At 46.2% G+C, this 22,180-nt stretch overlaps 1 protein-coding gene across 2 annotated transcripts; it reads left to right on the top strand.

Moving 5' to 3' along the window:
• Positions 1 to 2,634: 2,634 nt before the first annotated feature.
• Positions 2,635 to 21,901, top strand: ARMC7 (armadillo repeat containing 7). 2 transcript variants are annotated; one of them, XM_083148042.1, is made up of 3 exons: positions 2,635 to 2,810; positions 15,384 to 15,527; positions 16,596 to 21,901. In XM_083148042.1, exons 1-3 carry the CDS (start codon positions 2,711 to 2,713, stop codon positions 16,937 to 16,939), a joined length of 588 nt encoding a protein of 195 aa, XP_083004168.1. In that variant the 5' UTR covers positions 2,635 to 2,710; the 3' UTR covers positions 16,940 to 21,901. The 2 variants fall into 2 exon arrangements, with proteins under 2 accessions (XP_083004168.1, XP_083004169.1); XM_083148043.1 differs by lacking the exon at positions 2,635 to 2,810 and adding an exon at positions 12,556 to 13,056.
• Positions 21,902 to 22,180: the final 279 nt, after the last annotated feature.

Here is a 22,180-nt window from a genome sequence, read left to right as displayed (position 1 = left end):
TATTCAAGGTGAAACTGGTTGTTCATATAGTGTTTTATACCGGTGAGTTGCTGGAGCTGGCAGGATTTTGTCAATTTAGTCTATACATTTAAAGTGGAAATAATTTAAAAGGCAAAACCCAGGTCAGTCTACAGGGAGGGAGAGTTATACCCCTTTCAGACAAAAAACTAAATTACCGGATGAAGCAGTTCAAGTAGTAGTAGTAGTAGTAGTAGTAGTAGTACGTTTATTTATAAGGCGCCGCAAAGTGTCTGCAGCGCCGTACATAGCAAACAAAAAACAAATGACAAGGTAACGTACAGGGTGTGTTGAAAAATACAGTATAAATAGGGGTATAGCTGGTAGAAATAAAATCAGCATCAGTTCAGAAGTAGGTGTCAAAATTGTCGAGGAGACTGAAGATGAAGTAGAGGAAGGGACAGGAGGACAGGTGAGGTAAAGAGGTAGGGTGAGTACGTGAGGCAGGAGGACCCTACTCATAAGAGTTAACATACTAAAAATAGGTGGGTGGACGAACGAAAAACAACAGGATAAGTAGGAACGGAGGGGAACAGAGGCAGGATAGGAGGATCAAAAGAGGTTAGGAGGAGGGATAGGCTAGTCGAAAAAAGTGGGTTTTGAGGGAGCGCTTGAAGGAGGTAAGGGAATCAGAAAGCCTGATGGGTGGCGGGAGGTTGTTCCAGTGCAGGGGGGCAGCGCGAGAGAAGTCTTGGACACGGGAGTGGGAGGAGGTGATTAGGTAAGAGGTCAGTCGGCGGTCAGCGATGGAGCGAAGAGGACGGGAGGGAGTGTGGATAGAGATCAGTGAAGAGAGTTAAGGAGCGGTGGAGGAGGAGAGAGCCTTGTAGGTGGTGGTGAGGAGTTTAAAGAGAACTCGGAAAGGAATGGGGAGCCAGTGAAGAGATAGACAGAGGGGGGAGGCAGAGGTAGAGCGGCGGGAGAGGAAGATGAGCCTAGCAGCAGCGTTAAGAATGGTTTGGAGAGGTGCGAGGCGGGTGAGAGGTGAATAACACGGATCCTTTTTCGGTACTTGTTTCCTATCTGGGCGCCCACGATTTTAATCGCGGGCATCGGGGGTAAAATCGGGGCCATCGCGGGCATCGCGGCCGATAAAAAATCGGGTGCGATGTGCCAGACGCGATGCCCGCGATTTTCCCATAGAGAACAATGTTAAATGCCTCAATTTACCCGCGATGACCGCGATTTACCATAGGAAACAATGTTAAATGGATCAATTTCCCCAAATTATCATAGGGAACAATGGGAAATGGGGCAAAAACACCCCTGAACATAAAAATGTCCCCCCAAAAGTAGTTGACGCTACCCCGCCATCAACGTGAACCCGAAGCGTGGCGAGCGCTGCGAGCCAGCGAGGGGCGGCGGTACGCGTCCTCCGACCTTTTCATGCCCTACTATCCACTAGGGCGTGGAGTGAGAATAGAATAGTGTGGCGAGCGCAGCGAGCCACCGAGCCCGAAGCGTGGCGAGCGCAGCGAGCCCCGCGAGGGGACGCGGATACCTTCACAGGTAAACGCGTCCCTTCGCGGGCTTCCCAGGTGTCCGCGTCGCCATGGACACCTGGGAAGCCCGCGAGGGGACGCATATAACTGTGAAGGTATCCGCGTCCCCTCGCGGGGCTCGGTGGCTCGCTGCGCTCGCCACACTATTCTATTCTCACTCCACGCCCTAGTGGATAGTAGGGCATGAAAAGGTCGGAGGACGCGTACCGCCGCCCCTCGCGGGCTCGCTGCGCTCGCCACGCTTCGGGTTCGCGTGGATCGTGGGATGGCGTTAAAAATTGGGGGGGACATTTAAGGGTTAATTGTGCTTATTTGGGCTCTGTGGCCCATTTAACATTGATTCCTAGGGCCAAATCGGGTCCATTGAGGCATTTAACAGTCAAATCGCGGTCAATCAGCCTTTTTAACATTGTTCCCTATGGGAAAATCGCGGTCATCGCGGCCATCCCGATTTACCCGCGATTTTTACCCCCGACGACCGCGATTTCAATCGCTGGCGCCCTTCTAGGTAAAGAGTACCCTCTTATTATGTACTTCACTTTATGTACGTATGACAGCTTAATAAAACACATTGGGCCAGATGTATCAAGCTTCAAAAAGTGATAAAATGGAGAGTGATAAACAAGCAGCCAATCAGCTCCTACCTGACTTTTTTCAAACCTAGCCTGTAACATTGCAGCTAGGAGCTGATTGGCTGGCTGCTTATCACTCTCCATTTTATCACTTTTTGAAGCTTGATACACCTGGCCCATTGGGTTCAATCTAAAATGTTTTAAAGTCAAATGTGTTTTGCTGTGTTCTGATATGTCTTATCATAATATATTATCATTACTTCAATAAAAATATTTTAATTATCAAAGGATGTATGACTACACCAAACACACAGAACAAACATACATTTCCTTAGAATTATAATAAAGTCAGAATAATTAAAATTAGGAATGCAATGTGTGCTCTGGTATCTATTTATACACACAACATTAATAAATATTTTGATGTAATAAATGACTGATTAGTTCTTTGTGTGCTATTTGACCCCTCACAGGTAACATTCTGCCATAACCATGCACAAATACATTTTTACTTACCGGTCCTACTAGCAGAACTGCAGAGGTTTCATGCCAAAGGGCTGAAAGTCCTAAATATCATACCAACACCAGTAAAATCCACCACCCTGCTCATGGTCAGTGATGCCAGATGCAGTCTGTGAGACTTCATGGCTTCACTGTGACCCGTCAGCCACAGTAAAGGCAGTCCCTTTGGGAAGTGTTTCCTACCTCCAGCAAAACAGTAAGCATTGTTGTTTTTTGGTGCTTAGGGGGTAAATATTATAATTCAAATGTACAATGATGGCAGTATAAAGTTCGATATGCTCCAGGAACAAAAACTGTTCTATTGCGTGGACTGTTTACATGCTAATTTGACCGGGTGTAACAGCAACTATAATATAACAAACTGTTTCCACTAATACAGTTTTGCTTGGCAATTCCTGCATATCTGTGCTTCTAACCAGCTTGGCAATTCCCTACTAATACTCATTCTGTCCACTTATCAAATAGTGATTTCTCACTGCATAATTCAAAAGACCCTATGGAGTATTTTCTCAAACGTGCTATACTAGATTGATACTTTTATGCTACAATTGCATTTTATGTGTATGTTTTGTTTTTATTAATTGTATTATTATATGTTACTCTTTATAAACTTTACAAATATACAGTGTGTCCAGTGTGCATTCTATTCAACAAGGAATTTACACATATCCACTTAGCAGCGCACGTGTTCAATCTCCTCCATTTTTTTCCAAACCTTTTGTGTGAGTCCAAGCAGACCCACCAGAACACTTGCAGCAGCAGTGGATATTTTATTTATATAAGTACATTTTTATTTAAATTATTTCTTTATTATAACAATATTTAAGTGCCGGAATTTGCAGGTTGGTAGGTGGTAAATGTAACTACCCCCACCCTGCATACCCTTGTTTTTTGCATCTAAACAACACTCCGTTGCTACCAAGAGTAGTGTAACATTCTTGTAACCGCTATTTTCATCCATCCTGCCACTCAGTAAAACAACAATAGAGGCAAATCACCCTCACAAAAGACTGCATATCAAACAAGTATTTTGGTAGAAACCGGTAATGCAGGAATATTGTCTGGAATCAATGTTGTAGGAAAATAGGCTGAAAACATTATTGTAGGGGATTTGTCTGGGACAGAGGTTGTAGGAGTATTGGCTGCAACCAATGTTACAAGAATGTCAGCTGGAACCAATGTAGGAATATGATCTGTGACCGATGTTGCAGGAGTATCATCTGGAGCCTGTGTTGCAGGAGAATCGGGTGAAACTGATGTTGCAGGTGTATGCAGGGACAGCAGCAGAACCGCAATAACTAATGCCACTTCATGCACGGATGACATTGTACTGCCGTCTTCCAGAGCTCAGAGCTTTCCTCTTATCTCCCTTGCTAATGGTGGACAGAATCATGTGATCAGGAACTTCCCTTCCATTGGCTCCTGTGCGGTCAGCTGATCAGGAGAAAGAAGGCAGCATCCATGAACAAAGCCACGACCAAGCAGTTGACAGCCAGACAAATAAAAGTGAGCTTCGTCAACGATGGAATTGACTGGCCAATTGATGCAGAAATCGACTAGAAATGTGTATCATGAATTAAGACCAGCATCTGGACATTATCATTTTCAAAACCAATTGAAAAAAAAAGTATCATGTAAAAGTATCATGTAATCAAGATTATATTCATGGAGTATAGCACCAAGAGAAAATTACAATTTATGCAAGTCATGCAATTAAAGAATTGTTTACTTAGCTTCAGTAAATAATCCTTGCAGATTGTAAACAGCAGCCCTTAATGTTTAAACATGACCCTCTTTTAAGATAATTTTTGCCAGTAAAGGACAGGGACACAATGTCCCCAAAGACCACACCCTTTTACAGTTTTCAAGTCTTATACAAATAATTCAGTTACAATTGTTTTACATGTAGACAATTTGATCAGAATTCCGATTGATCCCAGGGGGTAAGTACAGGAGTTGGGGTTAGGCATTAGGTGAAGGGTTAGAGTCAGACTGCAGAAGTGGGGGAGGTTAGGGTTAGGCTGCAGGAGGGGGTGTGGTATAGGGTTCCGACAGTCGGGATCCCAACAGTCATTATCCTGATGTCGGGATCCCGAATGGCCGGACCCAGACAGCATGGTGAGCACAACAAAGCCCCTTGTCGCCACGTTGCGGGCACAGTGGCTCGCTACGCTCGCCACCTATTCGATTCTCCCTCTATGGGGGTTTTGACAGTCAACAAGAGGGGACAGTAAGGATTAGCTGCAGGAGGGGATGGTTAGGATTAGGATGCGGGAGGGGATGGTTAGGGGTAGGATTAGAGGTATGTTAAAAAATCTTATCGTCATGTGTCTGGATTCTGGCCATCAGAGTCCTGCTATTGGTTTTCGGACTGTTGGGATCCCGTCTACCAGCATTTCATATCCAATGCTCATAACAGTGTTAATTTTAGCACCCTGCACCTTTCAAAGCCCATGCAGATTCACTTTCCTACGAGAACAATGGGATGGGTATTGACATGATCCTGTGGCACAGTGGAAACAAGTAAACAACATAAAATACCAATAAATCAAATAAAGTATAATATGACCCTTAAAGTAACTTTGGAAGTCTTATGGGGCCAGATGCACTATGCTTCAAAAGTGATAAATGGAGAGTGATAAACAACCAACCAACCAGCTCCAGCCTGACATTTTTCAAACACAGTCTGTGACATGGAAGGTAGGAGCTGATTGGCTGGCTGTTTATCACTCTGTAGTTTATCACTTTTGGAGCTTAGTACATTTGGCCCTTAGTGAGAGTGGGGTCTGTTGATTCAATCGGTCGGTGTTGTGGAATAGATCCCATAGACCATACTTGCTGACTTCTATCCTGGGCAGCCAGCTCACTGAAGTAGGGGGGGGGGGGGTGGCCATCGCCGGGAGGGGAAAGGGGTGGTCCGGGGGCGGAGCAACGGACGGGCTGCTCTATTGGGAGTGTGGCTATAGCAAACTCGTCATTTTAGCCCCGCCCCCGGCAGTGCAATGTCGGTATTTCAGTCATTGCACTGCGGGGGGCGGGGCTAAAATGACGCAATCGCGTCATTTGACCCGCGGACCCCCCCGCCGGGAGGGGGGTCCCGGGTGATGGATGGAAATGCCGGAGGGTTGCCCCCCTTTCCGGGGGGCTGGGAGGGGGACCCGATTTCCGGGACCCTCCCGGCCTTTCCGGGAGGGTTGGCAACCGTGCCATAGACCAGTGATTTCAACCTTTTACCTTGCGGGACACTAAATATGATTTTAAAATTGCCAGGGCACACCATGAGACCACATTGCAAAACAAATGGGCCCCCACAGGAAAAAAACAAACTTATTGGCCACCATATAAAAAACAATCACACTGGTCCCCACAGGTAACAAAAATAAAATACATTGGCCCTTTACATGAAAAGAAGAGACCAGTAAATAACAGTTGAAATGGTGGTGGCTGTAAACTGGTTTGGGCATCTCTAGATCTGGGGGCACACTTGAGAACATCTCAAGGCACACTGCTGTGCCACAGCACAGTGGTTGAAAAACACGGCTATAGGCAGTATACAAAAAAATCGAGTAATATTCCTTCACAAGTGCAGGTGATGTTTTTGGTACTCTTTACTTAGAAGGGCGCCCATCATGGCCATCTCGGGCATTGAATGCACTAAAAAATCGGGTGCGATGCGACCGACGAGATGCCCGAGATTTCCCATAGGGAACAATGTTAAATGTCTCAATTGACCCGATTTTCCTGTTCAATGCCTCAATTGACCCAATTTTTCCATAGGAAACAATGTTAAATGGGCCACAGAGGCCAAATAGGCACCCTGAAGTGTATAATGGCCACCCGAATTGTTAACGCCACCCCACGATCAACGTCAACCCGAAGCGTGGCGAGCGCAGCGAGCCCGCGAGGGGCGGCGGTACGCGTCCTACGACCTTTTCATACCCCCACTATCCACGTCGGCGTGGAGTTGAGAATAGAAAGTGTGGCGAGCGCAGCGAGCCACCGAGCCCGAAGCGTGGCGAGCGCAGCGAGCCCCGCGAGGGGACGCGGATACCTTCACAGGTATCCGCGTCCCCTCGCGGGCTTCACAGCTGTCCGCGTCCCCTCGCGGGGCTCGCCACGCTTCGGGCTCGGTGGCTCGCTGCGCTCGCCACACTTTCTATTCTCAACTCCACGCCGACGTGGATAGTGGGGGCATGAAAAGGTCGTAGGACGCGGGCTCGCTGCGCACGCCACGCTTCGGGTTGACGTTGATCGTGGGGTGGCGTTAACAATTCGGGTGCCCATTATACACTTCAGGGTGCCTATTTGGCCTCTGTGGCCCATTTAACATTGTTTCCTATGGAAAAATCGGGTCAATTGAGGCATTGAACAGGAAAATTGGGTCAATTGAGACATTTAACATTGTTCCCTATGGGAAATCGCGGGCATCTCGTCGGTCGCATCGCACCCGATTTTTTAGTGCATTCAATGCCCGAGATGGCCGAGATTTTTTACTAACGATGCCCACGATCAAAATCGTGGGCGCCGTTCTAAGTAAAGAGTACCATGTTTTTAGCTCAAAGTCCATGTAGGAAAAAAATTTAAAATGTGTAAAATCACTATAAAGCATCTACAGCATGTTTTATCATAAAACCAAGCTATGAAATGAGAAACAGAAAACTGTTGTTTCAATTCAATCAATGCCATATATAACGTACCTCACTCACCTCTGTCAGAGGGACCAGGAAACTATAAAGCTATATTTTATCTGCTTATATAGTAGTGCATATACATCCAAAAAGCATACCACACTCACGTTATCAGTGGTTTTAGTCACACATGTAGCGGTTTCTTTTATGATGTCTTAATGGATTGACTTCTTAAGAATGCGTATGAAAGGGGAAAAAAGGAATTTACAATGTGAACTATCATCTGGATTGTTAGATATTATGGGTCTTATTCTAGTTCACTCTTTCTGACAAAATCCTTATTAGATGGACAAAACCATGTGCACTGCAGGTGGGGCAGATGTTACTTGTACAGAGAATTAGATTTGGGTGGGTTTTTACTTCAAAGTGAGATCTATACTGCAATGTAAAAATAAAGCAGCCAGTATTTACCCTGCACAGAAACAAAATAACTCACCCAAATCTAATGCTCTCTGCACATGTTACATATGCCCGCCTGCAGTGCACATGGTTTTGTCCATCTAAGAAGGATTTTGTCAGAAAGAATGAACTAGAATAAGGCCCAATATAAGAGAAGATGGAATGGAAGGAAATTGAACCTCAGTTACATGTGGAGGGGATACTATGGTGGGCATTTACTAAAATGGGAATTCTATTTCAAATGGAATGTTGCTATGGGAAACCAATCAGGATCTACTTCTAATGTATTTAGCTCCTTCTATAAGATAATAGTATCTGATTGGTTGCCCATAGCAACAACCCATCTAAAATAGAACTCCCATCTTAGTAAATTTCCCCATAAGTGTATATAATGGTTTCTTTTTTCAATACCTTACAGAGGGAGGATTGCATACCATTACTCACAAATAATCAAGCATAGCCAGGCTCATCAAGATTTATTTTTGGTGAATTTATAGACACTTTCCCATGGTTATCGTTGAAAAAAATCTTTGTATAACGTCTCCAAAAAAATTAAAAATAATTTGAATGCATATATCGAATGATGTGGGTGCATAACATCCATATGGATGTTTATGAAAAACATCCATTCACAGCCAAGCGAGTGAATTCGCCCTGCGAAGGGGTGCGGGCGGCAATGCGAATGGCAGGCGGGCTTAAAAAGACATGCATTGCTGCAAACTTCTCAGTGCTGCATGTCAACCAGATACCCTCCATAGTATAGTAAATTACAAACATGTACAGGTCTATCTTTTGTGCAAATTTAACTGGTACCACCAGATGGCAGTGTTTATCATTTAAAGTTTTTCGAGAACATATATTTGTTCTTAATTCACAGTCAATTCAACTAGAAAAACACACACCATTGTAAATAATCAAATTATGGTGGGAATTCAATTGGATGTGGAAGGGGAAAATCAGCCATTGTTGCAGCATTTCAGAGGCAGTTCATTGAATTAAAAAGAAAATGTTACTGGGTGAGTGATTCCACGAATCAGGCTACTCTATGGGGGCAATTGAATTATAGAGCCCGATATCCCATCTAAAGTGACGAGAGATCAGGGGGGCAACATACATTTTTCTTGAATCTGGCTGAGACTCGCTCTTGAATTACCACATTGCTACATCATCTAACTGGGATTTGTGGAACTCCACAAGCAAATGGAAAAAGCATAAGCGCAGTTATCTGGTTAATACAAACATACTTGCATGCAATTATCTTAATAATATTCCACATATTTTAAAGTTTCTAAATGTCAGGAGCATTTGCTGCTCCCTTTTTTTCTTTCTGCCTTAAATGAACTGCATCCACACCAAAAAAAAAAAAAACCTTTGAAAAGTTTTAAAATGCACAGTGGAGTAGCTAAGTAACATGGTGCCCAGGGCAAGGGTATGTTTTGTCCCCCCTCCCTACCAGCCTCTCACACATTATTCCACACTCACTTGTATTGCCCATCACACATGCCACACACCTTAATGCCCATTACACATTATACAAAACACCATAATGCTTTGTACACATTATGCCACACAACGTAATGAACATGCCACACACTGTAATGTGTGGCATGGGGTTGTATGTAACCCCTTTAGCTCATTACTAAAGGGGTTACATGCTCGTGGCCAGGGGTTACACAGCACTCCCGTACTCCACACTGCAGGAGCACCTCCAGCGTCTGTCTCCTTTAAGGTGGTGCTCATTTTTGGAGGAGCGTAAGGTCTCTGCCGGCATAGGATGGAGAATCTGCACCCCTGCGGCGCCGCTTTCCCAGTCAGCATCTCTGGACACAGTGGAGGAGAGGGGGACGGTGGTGCACCCTCTCTCCTCCTCAGCTCCTGGACCTTGAGTTTCACCAGAACCACCCTCCCTACACCTCTGATATGTATCACTTGAAAGAAAAGAACTATCAAAGTTGCAAGGTGAATGAATAACTTGTTCCATATAGAAAAAGCAGGTGTTTGCTATAAACCCAAGTGCCAACATCTTTGAGATGTGCAAAATATCTGCTAAAAATGCCAGCATCGCTCACATGATAACAATGCAATGCGCATACCTGGCACTTGTTCATCTTTCATGCAGAAAGATAACAACCTGTTTTGCATGATTTGGCACACATCATTCCAAAAAGTACATTCTTCAAAATTAAATTGCATAATGTATATCTGCATTAAGGATACTTAACCAGTATCTTGTTTAGGTATTATGCGGTCAACGCCAACCCAAAGCGTGGCGAGCGCAGCGAGCGGCGGCGGTACGCGTCCTCCAAACTTTTCATACCCCCACTATCCACGTAGGCGTGGAGTTGATTTTATATAGTGTGGGAGCGCAGCGACCCACCGAGCCTGAAGCGTGGCGAGCGGACGCGCACTACTTCACAGGCATTACGCGTCCGCTCGCCGCGCTTCGGGCTCAGTGGCTCGCTGCGCTCGCCACACTATATAAAATCAACTCCACGCCGACGTGGATAGTGGGGGTATGAAAAGGTCGGAGGACGCGTACCGCTGCGCTCGCCACGCTTCGGGTTGGCGTTCATCATGGGGTGGCGTTAACAATGGGAGGGGGGGGGGCATTTGTCATGTCAAATACCCATAAGGGTGGCTATACAATGAAAAATCGGGTCCATTGGCCCATTTAACATTGTTCCCTATGTAAAATCGCGTCCATCGCATCGGTCGCATCGCATGCCTTAACTTAAGGCATGCGATGGACGCGATTTTTTAATTGTTGGGGAAAAAGGCTAAAAATAGCCCTGAAATCGCGTCGGTCGCGTCCATCGCATACCTTAAGTTAAGGTATGCGATCACCAGCGACGGGCGCCGTGCTAGGAAATAAGTACCAATAATTTTAATAAGCACATTTCCTACTAATTTGATTATTGTATATTAAGCAAATTACCAGAAGTCCAAATACGCATAATCTCAAATTGGTCACATACATAAAAGTTATATGATATAACTTAGTAAATGTAATGATATTGCTTATGCTGGACATTTTCCTGGCCTGTGTGTGTGGGCTCAAATGGGGCAGAGATCAATGTAACCATTTAAGCATTAACTGAGTGGTGCAGCGTAATATAGGGCTTTATTCTGGTTCGGGCGGCTGGGCCGTAAGCGTACGTCCCGGGTTTTTTTTGATCTGCGCATTCGTACCTTCTGCAATGCGCAGGCGCGACGACTCCACAACGCTCACGGACGGTTGTTTCCGTGCGAAAAAACCTGTCCGCAAGAGTACGGTCATTGTGGGTGGCATAGGAGCGTGTTGAGGGGAGCGGACGAAATAATGAGGAAAACTGGGCGTAAACATGGGCGTTCACGGGGGTGTGCACAAAAAATGTACGCTGCTAAAACCGCTCGATCGGCGAAAGCAACGTGCATTTCGGACACAAAACAGGCGGCCGCCACCGCCAGACCACCCCTACAGATACCGCATGAGAGCGGACGCCTGGGTCTGCTAATTAACGCTGATTACTACTCAAACACATACACCTGAATGTAATAAGCAATGCTGCAGCCTATTAAGTCCAAACCATTATTTTACTACCTGCAAGCCACACACAGCACTCTTAACACATTGGAAGCATATCTTTCTACACTTCTCTACATGTAAAGGTTGGTTTAATTTACGGTAACTATCATTTTAAGACCTGCTTATATATGCCAAGGTAGTTATTTGGTAACCATTTACACATATTCAGTAAGTGTTTTCATATACTTTAAACAGCAGCACACTCAATCTACACAAGTCGACATGTGTCAACGTTTTCACTCGAATACAAACAATTTTTTTTTTCATTTTGCTAAAAATACATAAACCACATCTAAGAGCTATAAGGATGTGGCAGCAATGTTCTAAGGCCATGGCCACTATTATTTTATTATTATTTATTAGGGTGTTCATTAAGGTAGATAATTGAAGTAACATAAAACAATAATTTAATAACAATTAGAATAAATCATTTAATTGTCTTAATCATAGTTGAAAGGCTAGATTATGAGGACGTACGCTAACTCTCACGATCGGTGACATACGCTGAGTTTTCCATTGAAAACAGGCGAGACCCGTCTGTACAAGGTGGCGAACGCTCAGATAGCCGTAAGATGTCGGTGTGAAAACGGAAGAGTCCCGTCTGTAAACGGTGGCGTACGCTCTGTTGTACGCCAGTTGTCGGTGTATAAGCGGGGATGGTGTAGTGGGCAGCATTACTACCTCACAGCACTGAGGTCATGGGTTCGATTCCCGCCATGGCTCTAACTGTGCAGAGTTTGTATATTCTCCCCGTACTTGCGTGGGTTTACTCCGGGTACTCCGGTTTCCTCCCACACTCCAAAAATATACTGGTAGGCAAATTGGCTCCCAACAAAATTAACCCTAGTATGTCTGTGTGCGTGTACATGTGGTAGGGAATATAGATTGTAAGCTCCTCTGGGGCAGGGACTGATGTGAATGTTCAAATATTCTCTCTGTAAAGCGCTGCGTAATATGTATGCGCTATATAAGAAACTGCTAATAATAATCCATCCGTGTACAGTGGCGTACGCTCAAGTGTACGCCACTCCCCTTTGTCGGTGTTTGTGGCCGTCCGTATGCGGATGTTTTGTGGGTGGACTTTCGCTCAACGTCCGCGTATGGTAAACGTACGCTGATACGGAACATACGTACGTTTGGCCGTCGCAACCAGAATAAGGCCCATAGTGCTGCTATCCATGCACCAATTATTCAGAATCGCATGAAAAGTGCCCATATCGCACTACTGGATGAGGGCCTTTAGTCTGCATAGGATATATAACTTGTATAAAATGGTTGGGGTACTCATACACACCCATCACTTAAGCCTTAATGACATATTGGGGATGACCACAGAGCTGGCACCACAGGACATGCGCTCTCTGAGGGACGACTCTGTGTGACCTACAGGTTTCCATGGTAGCGGATTCCGGCCTGTGCTGGTCTGGCACAGCACAGCAGCTGGAGTCGACTCGAGGAGATATACGCACATGCTATTGATTGACAAGGCTCCTCATCACCACGCTGCTACCGTACACGGACTCCGGCATTCTCAATCAAATCGCTTCAGAGATTCAGAACTGTCACACACAGGATTAGCTGTCCTAGCGAAGAGGCTGTATATGAGGTCACGAATGATGCGCCACATTACAGAGCGACAACTTCCGCCAGACATCACTGACATTTTGGCGGTGTATGTTGATCCGGTGACGGGTTGCAGAGAGAGATGAGCGGCCGGCAGTACGAAAGCGCAGATCGGTTCCAGTATCTGCAGACGCTGGTCACGGAGTTCCAGGACACGGACAGCGCGGGTGGGGATCGAGGTTCAGCTATTATAATGCTCAGCGTTGCCATTGCAAGCACTGGGTGTAGTACTCACATCTGTTACATCTCGCCATCACACGCTTATTGCAGCTGCTCTAGAAAGCGTGGGGCTGGCAAAAAAAGCGGGTGGCCGTGATATAGGTCTACATTCCCGATTTTGTGGTTCTACATGTCGGGAGTCGTGATATTCCACCACTTGCATTGTAGTGTACAGTATTGTACTGCTGTGAATGTGTTTATTTGACTCAGAAGTGAGCACTGGCAAGATAAATGTTGGTGCCCCCTTCACCCCTATAGGGCTGTGTGTGGGCTCTCTCTCTCTCTCTCTCTCTCTCTCTCTCTCTCTCAGATTTTACAAGATGTTCCTTAAAACAACATATTTCTTTAAGGTGCCCATACACCTTACAATTATTGGATACAATAAGTGATCTTATTACACTATCTTGCTCATTAAATATATAAATGTGTAATATATTTATGGTAGTATAAGTGCATCTGCATTGCTCCCAAATGAAGTTCATTTTTATATATCTGGAAAGCAACCAACACCCCCTACCCCTCTCCCCTCCCAGCACCTTTCTCCATTCCCGCACACTTACTAGTAGTTGTACCACTGCTGCACTTAGCTGGCATCCTCTGACTGTAATAGTGATACAGTAGCTGCACACCGCTCACAGCGCACTGTCTCCCAGCTCCTAATGCTCACACACTCTGAGTCCGGTCGCGAGTCACTTGACGTTCGCAATGGTAGCAGGTCACGGGGAGAAGTGCAGCTTAAAATGATATATGCTCTTTACTCGGGGACAAATGGAGTAACCGGAGACAATAGAGGAAATTACCCCTTTAGTCCACGAGCCTGGCAGCAAGTGACTCCATTTTCTCTGGGAGTCCTGCCACTGCTAGCGGATATGGGTAAAAATCGGACTGGACAGCACCCCGGAAAGCCGGACCAGACAGGCTCCATTCATCAATATCTGTCATTCTGGAGCTTGTAGTGTCCGGGGACATTGCTGAGGGTGTCCGGTCCGGTGGGGCTTCTGTGACATCTGTCACCAGGGAGAGGAGAACTGGCAGAATACAGCCTCCCTGCATGGTCCGGGGATGTAATAAAAAACAGAATGGACCATATGAGGAGGCTGTAATCTCCCCTTCCCAATGTCCCTGGTGAAAGCTATCACAGGTACCTCCCCGGACTGGACACCCCCTGGACATGCACCCCCGGACAGGACATTACAAGCTCTGGAATACAGAGTTTGATAGTCCAGTCCAACGTTCTGGGGTGTGGTCCGGTTCCGGCTTTCACCCAGGGTATACTGTTGTGCCATGAAAAAATATATCACAATTTAAATATTGAGTACTTGTGTCCTAGCACGACGCCCCCGATTTTGATCGTAGTGCATCTTATACAATCTCATGCAATATAGTGGCATGCGATGCGATCCGATTTTTAATTGTACAAGTACCCTAATGGGTGCTTTCAATGTTAAATGCACCCTCATTGGCAACGCCACCCCCAATATCAACGCCAACCCGAAGCGTGGCGAGCCCACGAGGGGCGGCGGTACGCATCCTCCGACCTTTTTAAAAAACCCCACTATCCACGTCAAGATGATTTTAGATAGTGTGGCGAGCGCGGCGAGCGGACACGGATTATTTTACATGTATTCCGCGTCCCCTTGCGTGGCTCGCCACGCTTTGGGCTCCTATTCCGTGGCCCCTCGCGGGGCTTGCCACGCTTCGGGCTCGCTGCGCTCGCCACACTATCTATAATCAACTCTACGCCGACGTGGTTAGTGGGGGTATGAATAGGTCGGAGGACACGTACCGCTGCGCTCGCCACGCTTCGGGTTTGCGTTGATAGTGGTGTTGAAAATGGGGGTGCATTTAACATTGTAAGCACCCATCAGGGTGCTTGTACAATCAAAAGTCGCATCGCGTGCCATTTGCTGGCATGCGATGCTATGCGATATTTCATTGTACAAGCACTCCTGTTAATTTAACATGAATATTGCATCGCATACCACTAAGTATGTTATGAGATGGGCGCCGTGCTAGGAAATAAGTACCAAATATTGTTTAACATGCAAACCTCTGCAAACTAGCTTATGTAAAAAGACTAATGCTGCTCCTCACCTTGATGGGGGGAAATCAAGTGTAGTTTAATAATTCATAAACCTTTTAGTTGTTTCTAGTCTAACAGATTTCTGCCCTCCTGGTTCTCATACTGTAGCTCAGAATAACCACCTTCTGTTTTGTAAGTTATGTTTCTGTTGCTTGCTGCTGGGGACTCATTAATTCTGGTTTTGTTTTTTAGATGCCAAAGAACAGGTCCTGGCAAATCTTGCTAACTTTTCCTATGACCCCAAGAACTTCTCTGACCTCCGAAAGTTGCAGGTTATAGATTTGTTTTTGGACATGTTGACCGAAGACAACGAAACCCTGGTGGAGTTTGGAATAGGTACTTGGTTTAGTAGATGGCCATGGCTGTTGAACATTAAAGATTAAATATATGATAATGATGGTTAGCTGAGGTTCTTAAAAGCACAATCCTAAATATAACATAGGAGACATTGATACAACAAACTGGGTATTTACAGACAGTCAAAAGGTATGAGGGCCCTGCTCTCAAGCTTACAGTCTATAGGGAAATAGGCATTCATATGCAAGGATAGGTATTCTTTATTGCATAAAGTCCACCAGAATGCACAAGTTCCTGGTGTGCTGTATAATACAGTGACTTAGCATTTTGGCCAGGGGTCAGGAGAATGGAAAGTGTGAAAAAGAGAGAGAGGATGTGTGTCCTGTGCAGTGGGGATGTGATTAAATAGGAACCATATATGAAGGTTCTGGAATTTGATAAGCTTGCCTGAAGAGGTGAGTTTTTAGGGAACGCTTGTAGGTTTGGAGACTGGAGGAGAGCCTTACTGTGTGTGGGAGGGCATTCCACAGAGTGGGTGAGGCCCGAAGAAAGTCCTGCAATTTGGAATGGGAGCGCGTAATTCATGTGGATGAGACAAAGATCACGTGGAGAGCAAAGAGGACGAGTTGGGAGATATTTTGAGATAAGAGAAGATATGTATGTTGGTGTAGTTTGGTTTATGGCCTTATGTGTAAGTAAAAGTATTTTGTATTGAATACGGTAGAATACAGGTAACCAATGAAGTGACTGACAGAGTAGCTTTGCAGATGATGAACGTAGTAAGGCTAGGTGTAAGAGGAGGCATTGTAATAAAATTCATGTATTCCAGAGTCCCTTTGCATCCAGCCATACATATTCTTGGTTAAGCCTCTAATTCAAAATAAATGTCATGGTGATTTAGAATACAGAGTTACACTATAATATTACCAATACTGAGCTCTAATGTTTGCTGTATATATTGGTAGGAACCATGTTGCTTTGATTAAAAAACACCTACATATAGATACATTTTTTTATAAATACTAATGATTCAAAAATGTTTTTATTGTGAGCGTTCAAATCTGACAGTTCTTTTTATTGTATCTCTTTTTTTCTCTCTCTTTGAAGGAGGTCTTTGTAATTTGTGTTTGGATAAAGCCAACAAGAGTCATATATTGTCTTCTGGGGGCCTAAGTCTTGTCATTAACTGTCTATCCAGCCGGCGTGAAGAGACGGTCCTGTCTGCTGTGACCACACTCATGTACTTGAGTACAGCTGCTTCCCGTAGTGAAATCACCACCCCTCCTGTTGTGGAATGTATGCTGCGGTTCTCTCTTTCTGCCAACCGCAGACTTAGTAACCTGGCCAATATCTTTCTTGACGATTATTGCACTGAACAGCAAGTACAAGAAGCAAGAACTTTGAGCCAGCACACAGCATTGGGGATACCACTCCCCACAGACTCCTCATAGAGCTGACTTCTATGGACTACCCACCTGGTGGTGGTTTACTTGCACCTTTCAAAACATGTGCAGTTCCTCTTTCTTGCCTGGGGTGTCACTGTCTACTGTGGTGTTTAAAGCATAACTCAGCACTGATTAGAACTACAACTTCCGGTGGAGGCCGGGGAGGTCGCATGCACATGGAGCTCCGGTCCCCCATCCACGGAGCTCCACCATCCCCGGCCTCCGGAGCAGCGGGCGGCATCAATCGTGGCGGCGAGGTGGGAGAGGAGGCAGTGCTGTGCTCCCCCGGCGGTGAGCGCCGTACACCTCCGGCGGTGAGCGTCGAGCACAGCAGCAGGAGCAGCAGGATGGCCGGAGCCAGCAGCGCGGCGGTTCCCTTCGCCCCTCCCGCAGCACCATCAGCCTGCGGGCAGCCCCCCTTAACCCCCGGCGGTGAACGGGAGCAGGATGGCCAGAGCCCAGCATCGCGGCGGTTCCCTCCGCCCCTCCCGCAGCACCATCAGCCTGCGGGCGGCCCCCCTTAACCCCCGGCGGTGATCAGGAGCAGGATGGCCGGAGCCCAGCAGTGCGGTGGTTCCCTCCGCCCCTCTCGCAGCACCACCAGCCTGCAGGCGGCCACCCCTTAACCCCGGCAGTGAACAGGACAGAGCAGGATGGCCGGAGCCCAGCAGAGCGACGGTTCCCCCCACGCAGCACCATTAACCTGGGGGCGCCCCCCCAGAGACAGCGGTGGTCTGGCCTAGCAGAGGCCCTAGCGGAGGCCCCACACAGACACCGGAAATTGCGGCATCCAGGTTCCCGGCGACCAGCGGAGGGAGAGGTGAGGGGAAGCTGCATGAGGGCCCCAGTGGTAGCCCCCACTGCTCAGTGCTGGCAGGATCATGTGCTCCAGCTCTCATCCCCAGGAGAGAGACTCCAGTCTCGGCCCAGGGCCCAACTCCATCTCCCAGGCCTCACTGACCCTGCCCAGGCCCCACTGACCCTCTCCCCCCCCTCCAACTCCAGCCCCAGTCCTGACTGACTCTGCCCAGGCTTCGGTGACTCTCTCTCTCTTCCCCCAACCCCCCATCGCCGCCATTACCACCACCATCCATGCCGCCCATGGCTCTCCCTACAGGAAGATCCAAGATGGCGCCGCAATGGCTGCCTAGGAACTGTGCAATCAGCAATATGTATCCCGTGTCTCCTGTGTGATAACTGTACTGTCTCTGTTACAACTGTGCTGTCTTGCTCATACTGTTACCTCATACAGTTACCCACCTGGCTGCTGCAACGACCAGTGGCGCCGCTGATGGCTGCCTAGGCGCTGTGCAGCTCGGCGGGTATGTGTTCCAATGTGTTAACTGTACTGTCCCTGCTTATATTGCTACCTACCTGGCTGCTGCAACGACCAGTGGCGCCGCTGATGGCTGCCTAGGCGCTGTGCAGCTTGGTAGGTATGTGTTCTCTGTGTGATAACTGTACTGTCTGCTTATATTATTACCCACCTGGCTGCTGCAACGACCAGTGGCGCCGCTGATGGCTGCCTAGGCGCTGTGCAGCTCGGCAGGTATGTGTTCCCTGCGTGATAACTGTACTGTCCCTGCTTATATTGCTTCCTACCTGGCTGCTGCAACGACCAGTGGCGCCGCTGATGGCTGCCTAGGCGCTGTGCAGCTAGGCGGGCATGTGTTCCCTGTGGGATAAATGTACTGTCCCTGCTTATATTGCTACCTACCTGGCTGCTGCAACGACCAGTGGCGCCGCCGATGGCTGCCTAGGCGCTGTACAGCTCGGCGGGCTCATGTCCCTTATGTGATAAATGTACTGTCCTGCTTATATTGCTACTTACCTGGCTGCTGCAACGACCAGTGGCGCCGCTGATGGCTGCCTAGGCGCTGTGCAGCTTGGCAGGCATGTGATCCCCGCAAGTGATGTCTTAATGCTCTCAATGTAATGCGTTTAATGTCTCAATGGAATGTGTAAAATGTCTCAATGGTATGCATGTAATGTGTCATCCCCCCCTCCCCTATTTCATCCCTGCTTGATGCTGCACTGTAATCCACAAAAAATTCCTAGTGTGCGCAAGCACACATGGCCAATAAAGTTGATTCTATTCTATTCGAAATACACACCAGAGTGTACTAGAAGCACGACCGCAGAGAGCGACACCTCCGACCGGTAAGATGAACTGCACAGGTTTTTAAACACTACTTTAGTATCACAAAAGATGTGAAAAATACAAATACAATTAGTACACATCTATGCAATTTATACATTTGTATGAAAAATACAATACATTGATTTCTGGTTTTATTTCCTACAGCTTTCTGTTGATAACACTTTACCCCTATCTATAATTTACTACTTTTATTTATTCATAGTAGTTGAACTTAATGCAGGATTGCCACCTACATAAATGATTTTACTAAGAAGGCCCCTGGCCAGCTACATGCAGTGGTTTTCCACTCTTGGTTGTGGCTTGTGTTTAGTTCTACTGCTCACACAATGCCTATTGTAAATGGCATTAATACCCCTATCACATCTCACCTGGGTTATTGCCAGGTCAACGTGCAGTCTGAAAAGGCCTTATTAAATTACCTGGGTTCAAAAACTCTGTGTTCCGGTCCTAGTTAAAAGGAGGGTTAATCGCAGGTCCGACCCGGGTAGCTGCACAGTGTGAACGGGTAACCCAGGTCGAGCGATCCATGTCCAGTTCACACTATTGGGAGAAGGCAGCATCACCACTTGCCAGAAGACGCCTATAATGGTTTCTTTAAAGAGACAATCTTCCTAGTAATTCTCAATGGCCATACACAATTGTAGGGTGATAAATACAAAGGAGATGGGAACTGTCTCAGTAAAAGGGGTATTTAATCACAAAAAAAACAAGAATAAAAACTGGATAAAAACAAATACCTGAGGAGAGGCCCAGGTGGACAAGTCTGCATTCCCAGGAAAGAAGATCAGTCACTCTGTCACCAACGCATTTCGACAGCGGCTGCTGTCTTTCTCAAGGCTGAAAAGAAACCACTATAGGCGTCTTCTGGCAAGTCGTGCTGTAAGTATGGTATGCATTTAATCCATCAAATCTCACACTTGGTGGTACCCCTAAAAGAAACCTTGATATGCACAGGCCAATCATTCAAACACAATGGATGACCATCGATAGGTAAAACTTTCGATTATCATCCATTGCATAGTTTAGCACTATCAATGGCCAGTTGCATTATTGCAATCGATGGCGACCATCAAAGGCAATGGGAACGATGGCCATCCCTATTTTGTTCTGCCTTGGTAAAGAAAGTAAGACATTGGTTCGCCCAGCACACTGAATGGTATTAGTAACCAATCTTGAACACTATATGATAATAGAATTCAGAGATATTGGTTACATATACCTGCGCAGGTGTATGATATGCCCCCAAGCCACGTCAAGGCTTCTCTGTATATTGGGGGTCCCTAGCGCCATATCTAGGTGCAGGGTGCGACACCCTAAAAACTATCATAAGCCAGGAAGCCCAGTACGGCATGCCAGTGAGATGCTATAGTGTTAATAAAAATTAGTGATAGGAAGCCGAAGCTATATATAGAGAGAGAGAGAGAAAAAAAAAATGGAATGTAATTAAAATGAGAGAGATAGTGTTAGTGAGGAAAAAGTGTTAATAGAATGTAAGGGCGTCCAGCACTGAAGCCATCCAGTCCAGGGGCACCGCACCCCACACCACCGTTACCCTAAATTGGGTCTACGATTAACCAGCAAGGAGCCACATGATAATGGCTCCTTACTTGATATATCTGAACTAAGAGCTACCTACCTTGGAGCAACCCCAGACTACTCCATGTGGCATAGCAGGACCTGCATCTCCTCCTAATACAAGCTCCTCACTGCCTCTAACTATATACATACAGATAGTGGTAGATGCTCAAATTAGTTCAGTAATACCATTCAGGTGCATGCAAGGAAGGGGTTAATACTGAGTAAGTAAAGCAAGACATTGGTTCCCACAGCACACTGAATGGTATAAGTAACCAATCTTGAACACTACTTGATAATAGAATTTAGAGATATTGGTTACATATAGCTTCGCAGGTGTATGATATGCCCCCAAGCCACATCAAGGCTTCTCTGTATATTGGGGGTCCCTAGTGCTATATCTGCATATATTATGCGTCAATAACAGTAAATGTTTTTCTTTCATCACAAGTCCTGGAGTGATGTTTCTCTCGCTCTCTCTCTCATATATGTATATATACATGCACACATTTTGTATGTATGCAAGGGATCAACTAATCAACTCCTGAACAGATATTGATGGTGTTTTCACCTAAATGTTCCTTGAGATCCTCAAGCTGTGTACAGGCAGTACTGGCAATATATTGCTCAGCATCATATTGCTCAGTGTCCCATTTTCATCAGCGACCAGAGATGGTCGCTAATGAAAATGACACACTCCTGGGAGAAGAGGCAGGGGAAGTTACTGGTTGGAGGAGCATGCTGGTGCACACTCCAATCGCTGGCAATATGGTCGCTCAGCGACCATATTGCCAGCGATTATAGCCCATGTGTCTGCACCTTAAGAGTAAAATAGGCTATGAAACATCTCACTATCATATTACTTGGCTAATTAGGAAAACAAAATTAACTAGGAGTTGTGAGGACACCTTGTGGCCAAAAAGTATAATGCTATTAGGTGACAAATTAGTGACTGCACAATTATGGAGTAAAATAGGTTAGGCATCATCTTCACATGTTAATTGGCTACACACACCACATATCTATATAGTACATACTATTAATACAATTGTATTGTCACTTGTATGTAAGTTCACAACAAACTTGAGAACTACCAAACTGATCTGAATAGTTTTTTTTTTTTTTGTTTACTGAAAACAGGATTTTGGTACTCACTGTTAAATCCATTTCTTCGAATACATAGGGGACACTGGAATGTAGACTTTACAGTGGGTATAGAAGTAGTAACTGGGAGCTGGCGCTTTAAATAATTTAAATAGTGTCAGCTCCTCCCCTCTATACCCCCCCCCCCCCCCCCCCCCCCCCCCCAAAAATAAACACCAAGCCAGGAACAGTGCCGGGCGTCCAGTGTCGCCTGTAAATTCGGAGAAATGGATTTAATGGTGAGTACCAAAATCCTGTTTTCTACTTCATCCAGCAGGGGACACTAGAATGTAGACTTTACAGTGGGGGTGTTCCAGATCTCCCTGGCAGGAGAGCACCGAGAACCCTGACATACCACACGGCCAAAC

This window comes from Crinia signifera, chromosome 6 (assembly GCF_055691185.1).
Source record: "Crinia signifera chromosome 6, ASM5569118v1, whole genome shotgun sequence".
NCBI classification, from domain to species: domain Eukaryota; kingdom Metazoa; phylum Chordata; class Amphibia; order Anura; family Myobatrachidae; genus Crinia; species Crinia signifera.
Note: the sequence above shows the minus strand (reverse complement) of the source record. Positions and strands in the feature narration are given on the sequence as shown.